Here is a 16,595-nt window from a genome sequence, read left to right as displayed (position 1 = left end):
ACATGGTACTGAGTGCTTTCAATTTCCATTTAGTGCCAAAAAAACTTAGTTTGGATGGCAACATCTTTTAGAGGTCACAGAAAACTACTCAAAATATCATTTCATACTACCTGATATAGGCTACTTTACAACCCAATTTAGTTAATCAGATGTCACAGAACTGTCATTTCATACAGTGTCAGTATAAGTTTTGCTTGTATAACATTTATCAATAGCAAAGGTTATTTAGACAAATTTATATGTAGTTTTCCTTAACAAACTGACTTGCAGTGAATGATGAGAAGGGGAAAAGTTTAAGTTTGGCAAGGGACTGCAGATATCCTGCATTTGCTCTTCCTCTCCTTTCTAAAAATTCCCCTATGGGACCACAGTATTCTCAAAGAAACTGACCCAAGCCTAGACAGTTTCATTCTTATTATGTAGGGCCTGGAAAAGCTGTGAATAGTGTAAAACTGACAAGACTGGAATCCTATCCTCCTGTTTACATAGTATTTCTGTGATCCAAGAAGAGGAAGCATGAAATTGATCAGGCTCCTGTCAGTTTCACTCCAGTGTAGCAGCTGAAGCATGACAGAGGGGAGGACGGCACATAGGAAAGGAAAGGGGAGCAGAGGACACACACAAAAGAAGGGAGAGAGATAAAAACATTAAAAAAAAAATCCCACAAGATAGAAGGGAAGAAAAGAGATGGAGCAGAAAAACAAAGCAGAAATTTACTACTACACTTTAGGTCACAGACTGACAGCTGAGAAACGCTTGTGGAGGTTGTGTTTGTTAGATCTTCCCCATGTTTGAATATGCACATATGTAGAGATGTTTTAATATTCCAGAGAAATACTCTCCAGAGAAATAAAAGTGTGAACCACTGATTTGAGGAAGGGAGACTGAGCTTAAAATATCAACTTTAAATTCAATACCATGCATTTTTGAAGTCAGAAAACAATACATTCTGTAATATGCACACACACAAAACTCTAGTATTTACCTGTTTGAAGTAACCACCTGGTTTGCTTTTAAGAGCCCATTATACAGAGACCTGAGTTTTACTTAAAATATGTTATCCAGAATATAAATCAATAAGGAATACTGTGCGAAGAGTTCATTTTAAAAAAAATGATGCAAGTTATATGAATAGTCTGTTTTCTATCAAGTAACACTATTTGAGCTTACATCATTACAAGGGGGGTTACGCTAGGCCAACTAAAATTACCACTGAACCTAAAACAATTACTGAAAACACTTTATGAAAAATCTGGTAACTACTGTTTCATTTGCCCTACTTGCACATAAATAATGCTTAAAAAATCCCTGCATGCTTATCACAAAAATGTTTCTTTCCCAAAATAAAACTTGTGAACAGGAACTCTGAATCACACAATGCACACAAAATAAAATACATGAACTTATTACTCTGAGACACACCCAGCCTGGTTGGATTTACTGGTATTGGATATTCCTTTGCCAGAAACAACTAGCATCAATAAGTGCTAAAACCTGAACTGATATTTCTATTCTAGTTTTAATAAACTTTCCAATGTTTTCAGTAGAAGATAGAGGATGGTGAACATTGACTATAAACTCTCTTGCATAGCCCCATCAAAGTCATGAGGGTTTTGCCATTGACTTCAATAAGGCCAGGATTCCACCCTTACAGCTTTAAAAAACACAGTTTTAAAAACAGGTTATTCTTTTAAGTTTTCTGGGCCAATTCAGATGTTGCCAAACCTACAGTTGTAGGCGATGCCAGGTCACAGAGGCTCCACCAAAGCTACCTCGATGTTTACTAGGACTGAAAAATCTGAGGTAATACCTACATTTTTCTGAATAATTAAGATCTCTTCCTTTAATCATGGCTCTGATTGGAAGGTTTACCACCCCACACCTTACCTTAGACCTTAGTTCTGCCTGTGCCGCCAATGCACTGATCAGTCCAGTTCATCCATTGATTATGATCGCTCACTAGTTGTAGTTCTTCTTCCCAGCTGATGGCAGCACATTCAATATCATCTGTCACAGTCTTCTGGAAGTTCTACCTTGGCCTGTCTCATTTTCACTTTCCTCCCACAATGCTTGCTTAACGTGGCTCCCATCTTCCATTTGGTGTACACGTCCCAGTGACCTGAGCCTTCTTACTTGGATCATATTTTCTAACCTGTCCTACTCTGTCAGTTCCTGACTCTCCCATTTGCTATTTTGTCTTTCCCTGCAATGTATGATGTCATCCTCAGGCATCTGTGATGGGAAGCCTCCAACCTCTTTGTTAGCCATTGTCATCGGCCAGGTCTCTTTTCCATACAGTAGCGTGCTCAGTACAATCACATGGAATAACCTGACCTTTTGTTTGGTGTGGAGACCTGTTTGACCAAATATTGTTCAGCCTTCCAAAAGTGGCGTTTGCTCTTCCTAATCTCATAAGAATATCTTTAACACACTCTCCACACAGCAGAACTTATCAGAAGTATCCCATCCACTATCCCCATATCTCCCCTGTACGTCATCTTCTCCCTCACCACATAACATTTTGTGCTCCTTTAAAGTCCAAGAAAGGCCTCCACCTGAGGCAACCTGGAATTACACCACCATATGGGAGGGCAGGATCTAAATCCTGATCTAGGCACCACACACAAGAATTTTAGGCCTTGCAGAGGACCAATTCCTACCCTTTGTTTCCTATCTTTTAACGTTACCGATCCAAGAAAGGACCTTCCCTCTTATCCCATGACAGCTTATTTTGCTTAAGAGCCTTTGGTGAGGGACCCTGTCAAAGGCTTTTTGAAAATCTAAGTACACTATATGTCCACATGCTTGTTGACTCCCCTCAAAGAATTCTAGTAGAACTGTGAGGCGTGATTTCCCTTTACAAAAACCATGTTGACTCTTCCTCAACAATTCATGATCATTTACGTGTCTGATAATTCTGTTCTTTACTATAGTTTCAACCAATTTGCCCTGGTACTGAAGTAGGGTTGCCAACTTTCTACTCGCATAAAACCAAACAACCTTGCCCTGCCCTCTACCCCGCCCCTTCTCTGAGGTCCCGCCCCTTCTCACTCCATCCCACACCGACGCTCGCTCTCCCCACTTTCACTCACTCATTTTCACCAGGCTGGCTCAGGGGGTTGGGGTGCAGGAGGTGGTGGGGGCTCTGGCTGGGGCTGCGAGCTCTGGGATGGGGCCAGGGATGAGGGATTTGGGCTGCAGGAAGGGGCTCCATGCTGGGGACTGAAGCCAAGGGGTTCAGAGTATGGGAGGGGGCTCTGGGCTGAGGCAGGGGGTTGGTGTGTGGGAGGGCTCCGTCTGGGGGTGCAGGCTCTGGGGTGGGGCTGGCAATGAGAGGTTTGTGGTGTAGGAGGGCAGAAGGGGGATCAGGGCTGGGGCCAGGGTTTGGGGCACTGGAGGAGGTGAGGGCTCTGGATAAGGGATTTGGGGTGCAGGCGGAGGCATCAGGCTGGGGCTGAGGGGTTTGGAGTGTGGAAGGGGGCTCTGGGCTGTGGCAGGGGGTTTGGGTGCAGGGGGTGTGTGAGTTCTCCAGCTGGGGGTGCGGGCTCTGGGGTAGGGTGGGTATGAGGGGATTGGGAGTATAGGGTGTAGGAGGGTGCTCCGGGCTGGAGTTGTGGGATTCGGAGAGCGGGAGGGGGATCAGAGTTGGGGAAGGGGGTTGGAGTGTGGGAGGGGGATCAGGGGTGCAGGCTCCGGGTGGCACTTGCCGCTGCTTCCGAGAGCTGCCTGAGGTATGTCTCCCCTCTGGCTCCTACAGGGAGGCACAGCCAGGCAGCTCTGCGTGTTGTCTCATCCGCAGGCGCCGCCCCTGCAGCTCCCACTGGCTGTGGTTCCCAGCCAATGGGAGCAGCGGAGCTGACGTTTGGGGCAGGGGCAGCGCATGGAGCCCCCTGGCTGCTCCTATGCCTAGGAGCCGGAGGGGGAACATGCCGCTGCTTCTGGGAGCCGTGCGGAGCCACGGCAGGCAAGAAGCCTGCCTTAGCCCCGCTGCGCCACCAACCAGACTTAACGGCCCGATCACCAGTGCTGACCGGAGCCACCAGGGTCCCTTTTCGACCGGGCATTCCAGTCAAAAACCGGACACTTGGCAACCTTATACTGAAGTTAGGCTTACCAGCCCGTAGTTACCGGGATCACCTCTGGAGCCTTTTTTTAAAATTGTCGTCACATTAGGTATCATCCAGTCATCATGTACAGTAGCTGATTTAAAAGATAGGTTACATACCACAGTTAGTAGTTCAGCAATTTCACATTTGAGTTCCTTCAAAACTCTTGGGTTTTTAAGCCATTTATAATCTCTTGAAAGCTAGCAGGTGAAGCTCCTTACTTTAATTTTATTTCTTCCCATCAGACAAATGTAGTAGTTCATAACTACAGGTCTGTCGCATCTTACGCTGGGGTTATGTTCTGCAGTCAGCCCGTAAAGCGAAAAATCGCGTATAGTCAAAATTACATTGAGTGTAATGGCGGGTGGAATCACCCGCACTACAGGTACAGTATTAAAATTGTTATTTTTCTCTTTTGTTTTTTGTTTTTGCCGACCGTGTAAAGCTGAAATTGTGCATGTTAAATTCATGTAAGATGCGACAGACCTGAATAGGGTTGCTAAAAACATTTTAAAATATATGTACACCACTTTTGTGGTGGCTGGTGACTGTGTGTGATAAACTGTATTTAACAGGCACCTCTGATTTTCATTCACCTGCCCTCTGTCCACTAATCCAGTTTCACCAGGATTTAGTCCAAACCCACAGAAGACTTCAAACAACTGCCATTTTTAAAAGAAATCCTGGTATGTTTTCCTTCTTTCTTCACTCCATATGAGTTTCTCCACTCTCCACCTCCCTCACCCCAAAAGCCACATTGCCCGTGACCCAGGTCTGAATATTACCTCTTTATGACCAGTGATAGCTTTAAACACAATATTCTCTAGCCTCTTTCAGTTATAATAATTTTAGGTAAAACATTTTCTGATAGAAGTGCAATTAAGTTTATATGCTTTTAAATAAGTTTTTACTGTGTTACTATAAAAAGCACATGCATGCTGGAAAGACAAAGGAAACTTTTTTTTTGTTCTTTAAGAATGGAAGATATTACGTCTTTGCAGAATTGGAAGTCCATGGCTGGCAGCCCAAATCTGTTTCATCTTTTAGCATAAGGACAGGATATAAGGTCACTGTCAGCTTTTAATTGAAAACATCTTCAAACCAGACTTCTGACATGGATCAGGATTTTTATGTCTTCTTGTGCCGCATGACTTCTATCTCAGCTATAACACACGAGCTTCCCTGATGCAACATTAATTCCAGATTTAAAATGAGTATGTGCACTTGGGAAAGTTAAGTAACTGGAAGCAAGGGCAGCTGACATGCAGGCTTCTCTTTTTGCCACACTAATGTTCTTATCTCAAGCCTACAGGGACCTCCTCAATAAATGCTCGATTTTGGTCTCCAGACACTGCCAAGTTGTGCCAAACCACGTGCGATGGTTATGTGATTTAGAGTGCTGCCCATGGGAAGCTGCACACAACAACACTCATTTCATTTACAATCAAAGTTTAAGACATAGTCAGAAACACAAAAGGAGAGTGTTTCAACCACTCGGCCACCCCGTTCTCCTTGGAAACATTTATATCCCAGTAAATAGAGGCCAAAAATGTCATCTTGCTATATTGTAAGATCAGAACTTACTATACTGTCAGTTAAGTCTGCTGTTCTACAAAATACAAAAACTATCTTCAGGCTTTTTTGTGGGGGGGACCATTCCTCTTTCTGCTACAAAAAAGACACACACACACAAGCTTACCTTTTTAATTTAGCAAGCAAGTAGTCCTCAATCAAGAGCACCATCCATGAAAGTCTGATTTCTAAAAAGGCTGGAAGCATTTGAAAATTGCAGCATACTGAGCAAGACCAATAGAAAATTTCTAAATTATGCTCTTCTATGAGATGATCTGCACGTTTATATTATTTTCAGATGTACATAAATAGGCACCAAACAGCTTTAAACTTAACTTGGGCCCTCTTGACCCCTCATTTCTCGTTTATTTTTAAGTGAGCATTCAAACATGTTTCACTCAACTGTCCCAATTTCTGCTGTTTAGCACCTCAAATATACTGAAGCCTCCAGAGAAATCCCACAGCTCCAGCCTGGAGCACCCTCCTACACCCAATACCCCCAATCCCCTCATATCCACCCTACCCCAGAGCCCGCACTCCCAGCTGGAGAACTCCAGAGAAAGGGAAGTCTGAAATACAAATGACTAAAGTTTAGCAACGAAGCAAACTTAGACCCAATCTGCACAGGATCCGTTAGGACTTCTCCCCACTTCATGGAGGAAAGTTAATCCCTAACTTTTGTAATAATTAAATGGCCAAAAAAAACCTCACTAAACACAGAATTAAGGGTTCTTACTGATAGCTCATGCCCTTCCAGAGTATTGAGTTCAGCAAAACTCCAACTTCTGAAAACGCAGAGTTACGGTACACATAACCACATTAACTCTGCCCCCTGGAGCTGGCAATTGCCACCGGGAATTATCTGCATGCACTCCAGCTGCATTCAGGGTGTTAAATGAAGCTGAACTGAATGGCCGAAGCAATAGTTGGGGCAGGTTGGTGGAAGTGCATTTGTGATATGAGGAAATCTGGCGATTAATTTGAGGAGGATTGCCAAATTGAGACTGTGATATGAAGAGATCTGGGCCTGCGGACCCCAATGTGTGGGAATCAAAGAAAAGAGGTGCAGGTGTATTTTGAGGTTCCAGTCTGCATCATGTCAACACAGAATTGTGCAGTTTGGGTCAATAGAAGGGCCCTAGGATCTTCTTGACATGGATATTGTCATTAGTTAGGTGGGATAGGAAAGCGGTCTGTGGTTTAATGATAGCTAGAGAATGATATAGGTTTAAGTGGTATCCTATGTGCAGTTGTGACGGGGTTGTAAAAGAGTGTGAAGTGGCTGTTAAATTTTACAAGTGTGGTATTCTGTCAGGGGGAAATAGATTCAGTCTTTGAGTGTAAACCAGGTGCAGATAGCATCTGTATATTGTAGTGAAAAGGCAGAGTGAGTATGTGTGTTATAGGGTATTGCTCAAAGAGGGCAGAGTTAAGGTTGGGTGGGCATTTACCATAACACTCTATTTCCTGGTTTTCAGAAGTCAGAGTTTTGCAGAAAGTAAATTAAGAAAAAGCAATCTTTTACTGATACTTCAATTGTAAGCAAGTTGCTCTAAAGAACAGTTATTTCATTTTCTTGTACAGTTTATGTGGTACATTTAAAGAATGAATGCCACTGACAATCAGAAGAATTTGTACCCAAGAAGAGATGCTGAAGCAGTGTTACCTGTCAGGCAATCCTAAGAGAATATTCAAAGTTTACTGCATATTAATAGGGGCATATGACCACCTCTCGTTTTCATACACTCTTTAGTGAAACCAAAAGCAAAGATTAGGATAGGGAACAAGGATAAGGCGTCGTTGACAGATTCCTGTATTGATCTTTTATAAAGCACTTCAGACTAACTTTATTTTTGTTATTGCAGTGTTCTTTGAATACCCCCAAACCTTTTACCATTAAAATCATCACAGTGAATGAGCCATATGTGCTCTGAGTATTAGCTTCCACTGGCTAGACACTGGTTTAATTATAAAAATAGCACCACAAATATTATGTCCAGAGGCCCAAAGACATTGCAATTAAAGGCTGCTAATTAAAACAAAAGTAACACTCCACTTACTGTCTAAAGTCATAAGGAGCTAAAAATATTTTTACTATCCTCTAGAAAAAGACCGCTTTGACACCTCCCTAAAGACATCATACCTAAACTCTATTCTACATATAGCATCTCTGAAATTTACTGGAGGTTTTCAACCTTCATAGGAGTCCAATCCAACTGTGTAAAATAAGTGGAAAATCCCCCCCCAGCTGCAAAAGGAGTTGGATCAGACCTTAAACATGCAATACCACAATATGAACTAATATCAAAGATGAAGATAAAGTATCAATAAATGAACATATACAAATGCACAGAGAATCACCAAAAATGGGTAACCCTCCCATCTGTAAAAGGTTTTTTTAAATATATCCAACACTTACAAATACATCAGTCATTGCCACTTCAATTTTGCTACCCCTTAATTAAAAGAAAATCAGCCTTTCCTAGGATGTCAAACTTTGGTTGGTCCATTGGGCGGTTGGTTAAGGCAAGTCTTACTGTTTATTATGTTATCATTATCACCTAAGAAGGTGTTTAAATAAAAATCTTAACTTGGATTTCAACAAAAATATACATCAACACAAGGTGTCTGTTTTATGAAATGTCATCTGTTGATTCAAGTAGGCACAAGTATCTACTGATAAGTGATACAATAAGAAGATGGTGTGTATGACACATCTTTGTAATATAATTTAACAACTACATTACAGTTTCATTTAAACCGCTAGAGCCAAAAATGGATTAAAAACCCAGGTCCTTGGCAATTCAAGCACTGACAAAATATGAACTTTCCATATAAAGCATTAACAGTAATCAGCTTCAGACGGTTGTCGTCTCACTGCTATGTTTACATTTTTTGTTTGTTTTAAAAATAGTTGCATACTAGGCAAGGTTTTCTAATTTCAGCACTTTGTGGTTCCACTCAGAAAACAAAACAATATACCTGGAATCCTGAAAATGCTATTACAGATTGACGCTGTGACATTTCCAAATGTCAATACTATTCAGGATATCCAAGCACATTTAAAAAAAAAAAAAAAACCAACAACAACAACACGCATGCACAGACTGCCCAACAATCCCTCCAGAAGCATGCAAGTTGTGGGAAATGTATTCGCTGCATGGACTCCAAGAGCACATCAGCTTTCAGATGACATCATAGAAGACCGAAACACCCGATTACCAGACAGATTTAGAAGGATGGGGGGAAATCGACACCACTCCATATGAATTACATCCTTAATTCTATGCTAATAGGCAGTCACTCAGCCTTATTTAAAGCGAGGTAGCTATCTGCTCATTTTAAGAAATTATGCCTTAAAATTTAAAAAAAAAAATGTTTTCCAAAAAAACCTTTTGGGGAGCACATTCTCTTTTTAATCTCCAAAAAATATTTTTTAATTCCCTGTACAGAGATTTGTTACAATGACTTGCTTTCAGTCTTCCCAGTACACAAAGCAGGAGGGTTTTGGCACAGTAGAACAGGAATGACCATATTTAAGTGTAGTTAGATACTGTTTCTCTCCCCTCTTTCACCTTTAACATAAACACGGTCCTCTCTGGGAGAGGGGGACAAACCTGTATCCCAAAAGCGCTTGCAGTATTGCTCTAAGATTTTTTTTAAAGTAAAGTATCAGTCACAAAATAGCCTAGAACATAACCTCACAGAGGCCTTTGGTACATGGCACAGAACAAATTAGAGCCCTGGCATATTTTGCCATGAGTCCTCAGTACAAAGAAGCCTCAGTACAGCACTCCCCATAGGGACCACACCTGCAACCATGGGCAAGGCAACCTGGCACAGAATTGCTCTGTGCAAGGCAGAGGAGCCCACGGATGGGGCCTCGGCTCCCTTTTGTTTCCTTACCTGCCATCGGGGAGCCCAGGAAGGCCGGCACGGACAGCAGCAGAGGCAGCAGCACCGGGAGACCCGTTCGCAGGGCCGGGCGGCGGGCGATGCACCCAGGCTGACCCGGGCACCAGAACACCAGCGTCACCAAAGCAACCATGGAGCAGGTCATCCCATCCATGGCAAAGCGCAGCCTCAAGTCATCGCTGCCCTGCTGGGCATCCCCCGAAAGCCAAGGCTGGGCTGGCTCGGCGCCTCCTCCTCGGCACATCCACCCCGCAGGGCTCACGTGCGTGGGCTGCAGCGCCCCCTGTCCCCCCAAGATAACCAGGGCAGCTGCCCACCGCAGGGGCGGTGTAGGGCGAGGGGGGCACAGGCGGGGGAGGGGGAGTCTCACACGGGGAGGGAGAAGGGGGTTAGGTTAGCACGGCAGCCCCGGGCGCAGGCAGCGAGCGCTCGGAGCAGCGGCGCAGCAATAGCCCCGGGGGCAGAGGGGCGCCTCCTGCCGGTCGTGGCTCCCGGTGTCAGCAGCTGCAGGCGGCTCCTGGCTTCTGCTGCTTATGGCCCGTCTCGGCTCCTCACGTGGCTCGGCGCGGCTGCGGCTGCTCTAGCCCAGTCGCCGCGGCGGGCCCCAGCTCCTCCCGGAGACGCGCTGAGATCCCGCCGGGGGCCGGCCCGGCGGCGCGGAGCGGGGCGGCCCGGCACCTGCGTGAGCGTGTGAAAGGGAGGAGGAGGAGCGCGCGCGTGCGTGCCCGCTTTCTGCACCGGGCCCGGCTCGCGCCCCTGCTCCCCGCGCGCGGCCGCAGCACAGAGGCAGCCGGGGACGCCGCGCACCACTGGCCCGGGCAGCCTGGCGCGCGCAGGGGGCGGGGCAAGGCCCACACTGGGAGATGCAGGGGAGGAGCTGGTGACGTCGCCAGGCTCCGTCTGCTGCTGCTGCAGCCCTTGGAATTGTTCGGGCGCTGCGCAGGGAGCGCGTGAGCGCTGCTGCCCCTTCACAGGGCGGGGACGCAGGTGGCCCCGTGGCTGTGCCCAGTGGAGATCGCACCCGGCTCCAAAGGGTGGGAGGTGAGAAGCAGCCGTCCTGCCCGCCAGGCTGGGGTGGGGTGTTGGGTTGCCAACCTGTCCTCCTCGTAAGAAAAAGTTAACTTCCAGAAACATGACAAGGAGGGGCTGGTCTATGCCAGAAACGTAGGTTGCTCTGGCTACTACAAAAACAACGAGGAGTCCAGTGGCACCTCAAAGACTAACCGATTTATTTGGGCATAAGCTTTTGTGGGTAAAAACCCCATTTCTTCAGATGCAACTGCTTCTGGCTACTGTATTACTCACGGGTGGTTAGGTGATTTAAACCACTGGTGTAGATACGGCTAGGTCAGAGAGGTGGATCAGCTACCTTGATGGAAGAGTGCCTTCCATTGATGTCTTTGAATCATGATTTGAGGATTTCAGTAACTCAGCCAGAGGTTAGGGCATGGGTGGGTGAGTTTCTGGGGCCTGCAGCATGCAGATTAGGTGATCATGGTGGTTCCTTCCGCTCTTAAAGTCTATGAGTCTATGTAGAAAGCGTCTGCACTAGAGCAGCACACAGCTGCAGCACCAAAGTTGTGCCACTGTTGGGGCTGTAGCATAGATGTGGCCGTAGTCATTCCAACAAACAATGGGATAGACAGGGATGGCAAAGCCTTGTTCATCCCTTAAATCGTGTCTGACAGCACCAGAAGGATTCATATTCAGAAAACAGAAAATACTTTATGGTGGTGGAGTTAGTAGTTGCAGTCCCATAACCATGCCTTGTGGGCATCATACTCTTCCCAAAAGTGAGAGCTTAAATCCCTCAATCCAAATGTCAAAAAGCAGGGAATGTTGAGTGAAAATCACTCTATTGCCATCTACATCCACATCTACATCCCGTACAGAGTTTTAGAATTGAAATTATAAACATCAAACATGAGAAAAAAAAAACATCATAAGAATGGCCATACTGGATCAGACCAAAAGTCCATCTAGCCCAGTATCCTGTCTTCAGAAAGTGGCCAATGCCAGGTGCCCCAGAGGGCATGAACAGAACAGGTTATCATCAAGTGATCCATTTCCTGTTGCTCATTCCCAGCTTCTGGCAAACAGAGGCTAGGGACACCATCCCTGCCCATCCTGGCTAATAGCCATTGATGGACCTATCCTCCATGAATTTATCTAGCTCTTTTTTTAACCCTGTTATAGTCTTGGCCTTCACAACATCCTCTGGCAAGCAGTTCCACAGGTTGACTGTGCATCTTTAAGGTTACATTTATCTGACAGGACACCCACACAACCTTAACTCTGCCCTTGTAAGGAAAACCATGAGGAACTCCAAAGAACACAGTACCTTACCCTCACTAACAAAATTAAAAAGGCCATTTCACCACAGCTTCTGATAAGAGGAGTCCAACAATAATCTCAGTATAGTCACGGAGCAAATGCAGCTGGCTGAAAGGGATCACATTTGAACACTGAGCTGCCTGGCCTTGTTTCCAGCTGCACAGCCACAATTAAACAGGTTAACAACATATCAGAGGATTTCCTAATGTTATTTTCCAATAGTTGACACTGTTTGAGTAGAAATTTCCCAAGTGGTAGTGCCGCAAGGACACTTGAAGCCTGGAAGCTCAGAATTTTGGGTAAGCACCCAGAATTCGGTGATAGAGAAACAATATTGCCTCCAGGAAACCTGCCATACTCTCAATTATTACAGTTGAACATGGTTTGGTGGAAGGGGTAGGGAAATCCTGCTAGAAAAGTAAAAAGTAAGAATTTTGGTCCTCTAATTGTCTTGCTTATGGTACCTAATATAATAAGGTAATTATAAATAATACATAGAACTTTTCTGTTTCTCAAACTTTCATGTCAGGGATCCAGTTCAGAGATGATATGTGGGTGCATCAGAGTGACCACCAAATTAATTTAAGCTGCTGTTTGATTCTAGCAACATTCAATTACCATTGGCCTGGGACTCAAGCTGGGCAACTTGCTGTTTGGGAAATGATAATTCCCTCCACCCAGTGAAAAAAAATTCATTAAAAATTGAATTTCGTTTTTTGACATTTTCAGTGAAAACCTGATCTTTTTTTGGCTGAAAACTGAAAGTTCTTCCTGACAGTTTCCATTTTGTTGAAAAACCATTTTCTGTTGAAAAGACATTTTGATGGAAAGTTTTCATCTAATTTTATTGGTGACTTTGAAGATGGAGAGTTCTGTAAGCTATTACCAATCCTTTCACCCATCCAGTTCCCTCATTAACATTTATTTTGGTGGGAGGGGGAAGTGTATGTGGGGAAACCATCCTTTTATGAGCCCTAAGCTCCCAGATACTCCCTATGAAGCTATTCATTACAGAATTTGTTGTGTGCTGAAAGGTATATGCAAAGATCAAGACCTATATCAACCGCAACCAGTACTGAGTAATTACTTTTTGTTTCTGCTGCACCTTCGTTTGCTAACTCCAGAAGCAACACTTAGGTGGGTTCTAGGCTACTTGCCTCTCCTGCTCCTTCCAACCTGGAAGTCAGATGTTGTGGTAACAGCTGCTGTTGCTACAAAAGAAAAACTCGGTTCAAAATAGCAGATTAATAAACAACTCAACTTTTCTCTGGGCAAAGGGGAACTAAGTTGGTTAGAAAGTGTCATTTCTAGGCCACTTAAGTAGTATTTTCATTCCAAGTTACTAAACTGGGGACAAAAATAGACATGTTATAGAAGTGACCCAGCAGAATTAGCCCAAAAAAACTTTCCTCTTTACAAAATAAGTTCATATATTCCACAAACTAGTTTCCCAATAAGCCACCCTCATCCTCAGCTTCTATTACTAAACTCTCAAGCTTTCAACCTAGTGGTCCTAATTTTGATCTCACGTTATTGTACATCTGGAGTAACTGTGCTGAAATGAATGTTATGCTTGTTTACTACAAATCAAATCAGAACTACGCTCTTTGAGTTTGAATCTCTTCTATGATGTCATAAATAATGTTCATAGGTTTCTACTCTTAGACTAGGCCCTGGGCTACTGTACCTTGCGCTCATCTGAATGGATCTTCCCTTCAGGAGCTGCGACCAATGCCAAGTACTGTGACCCAGGTAGCTTTCTCCAAATAAAATAATGTTTTTCTGCACTAGAAACAAGGCTTAGCATAAGAGAGAGAATTTTAAACACCAAAAGCCTGTATGCATGTCTATCTTACCTATAGGCCATGCCATCTCTTGGCAGAGACCCTAGGCAGGTCCCTCATTACTCCCCAGACCTCTGGGAGGTGTGTCTTTGAGAACCGCTTCTCACTAGCAACTCCGCACAATCCCTCTCCTTCAAGAATGTCACTTTTATCCCTCCCCCTAACCCCCAGCCATTTGTCTTATGTTTCCAGCTCTTTGGTTCTTCTTTGTTTACAAACTGCTCCATTGAGCTCAATGGGGGTCAGAAGCAGGACATCAAAATAAATGCTAGCATTGTCCCTCAGCTGTAGGTAAATGGGTGGCTGTCTGAAGCTACTGTCCTTTTTCCAATATACAACCAACCCTTGCTTGAATTAATGCCTTGTATCCATAGAGTACCTCCTTTACAACAGTCACGTAGACAGAAAGAACATATAATATTCATACATTATTATAGGACACCAAGTTGCCCTATCATCCATGTATACTGAGAAACTGAAAATAATTCTATACATATTTAGTGAAGTCACAACTATTATATGGAAAAGAGTAGCAATCAAACTACCAGAGAGTTGATTTCAATAAGGATTAGTCAATTCCTGCACTATGGAAGCTTAATGCAAAGCCACCAGACCTAGTTTATAATGAATGTGACCCTTAAGAGAAATCAGCTTTAGGAACATATTTACTACGAAATTTTTCCTTCAATCCTCACCTAGATAGATTGCTCACCGAGAAAGTGCTGTAGCCATTCATACATGCTGCCTTTAATCTCCTTCCCACAACATTTAGTAAACAAACCCTCCCACCACATTATATTATATGCCTTTTTGAAGTCAATAAATATTGGTAGCAAATATCCAAACTTTGCAGAATCCTTCCTCACATCTGTTTCCAATCTTAATGACAGAATCCAATGCACATCGTCCATTCCTGAAGCCACTTTGACTTCATACAAAAAGACAAGATTTCCCCTAAATAAAACATACATCAAAGATTAATCAAACACCATGTTAATTCACATAATTCACTGGATAAAGCAATAGATCTGGGAGATCCTTGGATCAGTGGCTTCTCCCTACCAGCATTCAAAGTAAGAATTAAAAAAGCCCACATCTAATCACTGTATTTATGGCCAGACTTTCAATAAGAGACACTGGTAGCAGAGCACTTTTGAAAATCTGGCCTATAATTTTCACCTTTAGTACTTTAGCCCTGTTGACACAGGGTTGCGCGATACTACTAGTAGTTTGGCCTTTCTGAGCTAAACAGTTTAATAGTCTTTTTAACCCATGTCCAGAGTTTGTCCTGGTCTCCCCTGGTGATGCGGGGGATGAAGAGGGATTTCCTCCCTTGCGCTCATGAAGCTCCATCCATGCGCCCCAAAACAGGATATTAGCACTCAGTTCCCATCCCAAACCATCTATGCTCCCATTGCCCATCGTCACTCACTTCCCCCTCCCCAGAGTCCTTCCATCCTGCTTATCTCTAGGTCTCCTTACAAGCTCTCCCTCACAGGTTCTCCCTGGGTTGTTTCCCCAGCCTTCTTGATAGAGAGCCCTACTCCCGGTCTTACATTATCCCCAGTCTCTCTAGACTGAGCAAGAAACTTGCTTTATATAGCCTAGTCTTTCCCAGCCCAGTCACATGGTTCCTGCATTATCCTTCCCATTAGTCCCTCCAAACAACATCCCCCAGAATGCCCTTGTTCAGGGCTGAACCTGGGACTGGAGCTATCCTTGTGTTGTAGCCTTGTTTCTTTCTTTCTTTTGTTTATTTGTATTGTGGTAGCACCTATGAGCCCCAGTCATGGAGCAGAACCCCATTGTGCTAAGTTCTGTACAAACACAGACCAAAATCACAGCCCTATCCCAAAGAATTTACAAGCTAAGTAATCTTTAAAGGACCAGCACACACACCATTACAAGCAGACATGGTAACAGTATAAATAAAATATTTGAAAAGTGTTAATTGTGAAGAAGGAGAAGGGTTATTTAGAGCAGTACATGGGGGTATAACAAGTAATAATGGAATGAAACTATGAAATGGAAAATACAGTCTGAATATCGGGACTCTCAGTGAGATATATTCAGCAGTGGAATAGCTTCCTCAAGGAAAGTGATGGGAACGTCATCTCTTGGGACATTTAATACTAGACTGGATAGAACACTAGAAAATGTGTTATAGGGAGCAAGACTAGATGACCTGAAAGATGGTTTTCCTCTCTAACGTGATGACTCAGTTATAAAAATTAACCAAAACCTATAGTGTTATTAAATCACCTCTTATCTACAACCGGATTGTGAACTGTATATGCATTTAAAATATGCTACCGACACAGTCGGTTTTGTCATTACTCTCCTATAGATTTTATGTTGACGGATATTAGTATATGAATAGCACTACTGACTGCAGATAAATGAAATATGTATTCAGGTATTGTAGTATTCTCTTTGTGTGTATATAAACTGAAAGGAATAGAAATAATGGAAATAAATTTCTTTCCTTAAAATGGGAGAGTAGAGAAAAGCAAAGCAAAAATTGATTTAACCCTTCAGAGACACTACATATTCTCCTAAGCATTTGTCTGGCATATCCTCCTGAGCATTTGATTGTATTCAAAATGTTAAAATAAAGATGAAAGCATGACAAAGTGCATCTATTCTCAGTCCTGCTTGTCTGGGACAACTCAAGTAGGCATTTGCAGGATCAGGCCTAAGCATGTTAATAGTGAATGTAAGTGGATCTAAGAGCTTGAGACTTATCTGTTTTAAAAGTTAGAATGGTGTGCACACAGGCCAGCTCTAAAATTCTCATCCAGTAGGGATCTATATTTTCAACTGC

The 16,595-nt window shown here is 43.6% G+C and overlaps 1 protein-coding gene across 4 annotated transcripts in view; it reads right to left on the bottom strand.

Annotated features, from left to right (window-relative positions):
- KIAA1549 (KIAA1549 ortholog) overlaps positions 1–10,326 on the bottom strand; it is a 202,226-nt gene extending 191,900 nt beyond the window's left edge. The window contains exon 1 of one of the 4 annotated variants that reach the window (XM_034779017.1): positions 9,585–10,326. In XM_034779017.1, coding sequence (XP_034634908.1) covers positions 9,585–9,837 — 253 coding nt within the window. In that variant the 5' untranslated portion in view covers positions 9,838–10,326. The remainder of the gene's footprint in view (positions 1–9,584) is intronic. The other 3 variants (XM_034779036.1, XM_034779027.1, XM_034779047.1) reach the window with 3 other exon arrangements.
- Between the last annotated feature and the right edge of the window lie 6,269 nt (positions 10,327–16,595).

This window comes from Trachemys scripta, chromosome 1 (assembly GCF_013100865.1).
Source record: "Trachemys scripta elegans isolate TJP31775 chromosome 1, CAS_Tse_1.0, whole genome shotgun sequence".
Lineage (NCBI taxonomy): Eukaryota > Metazoa > Chordata > Testudines > Emydidae > Trachemys > Trachemys scripta.
Note: the sequence above shows the minus strand (reverse complement) of the source record. Positions and strands in the feature narration are given on the sequence as shown.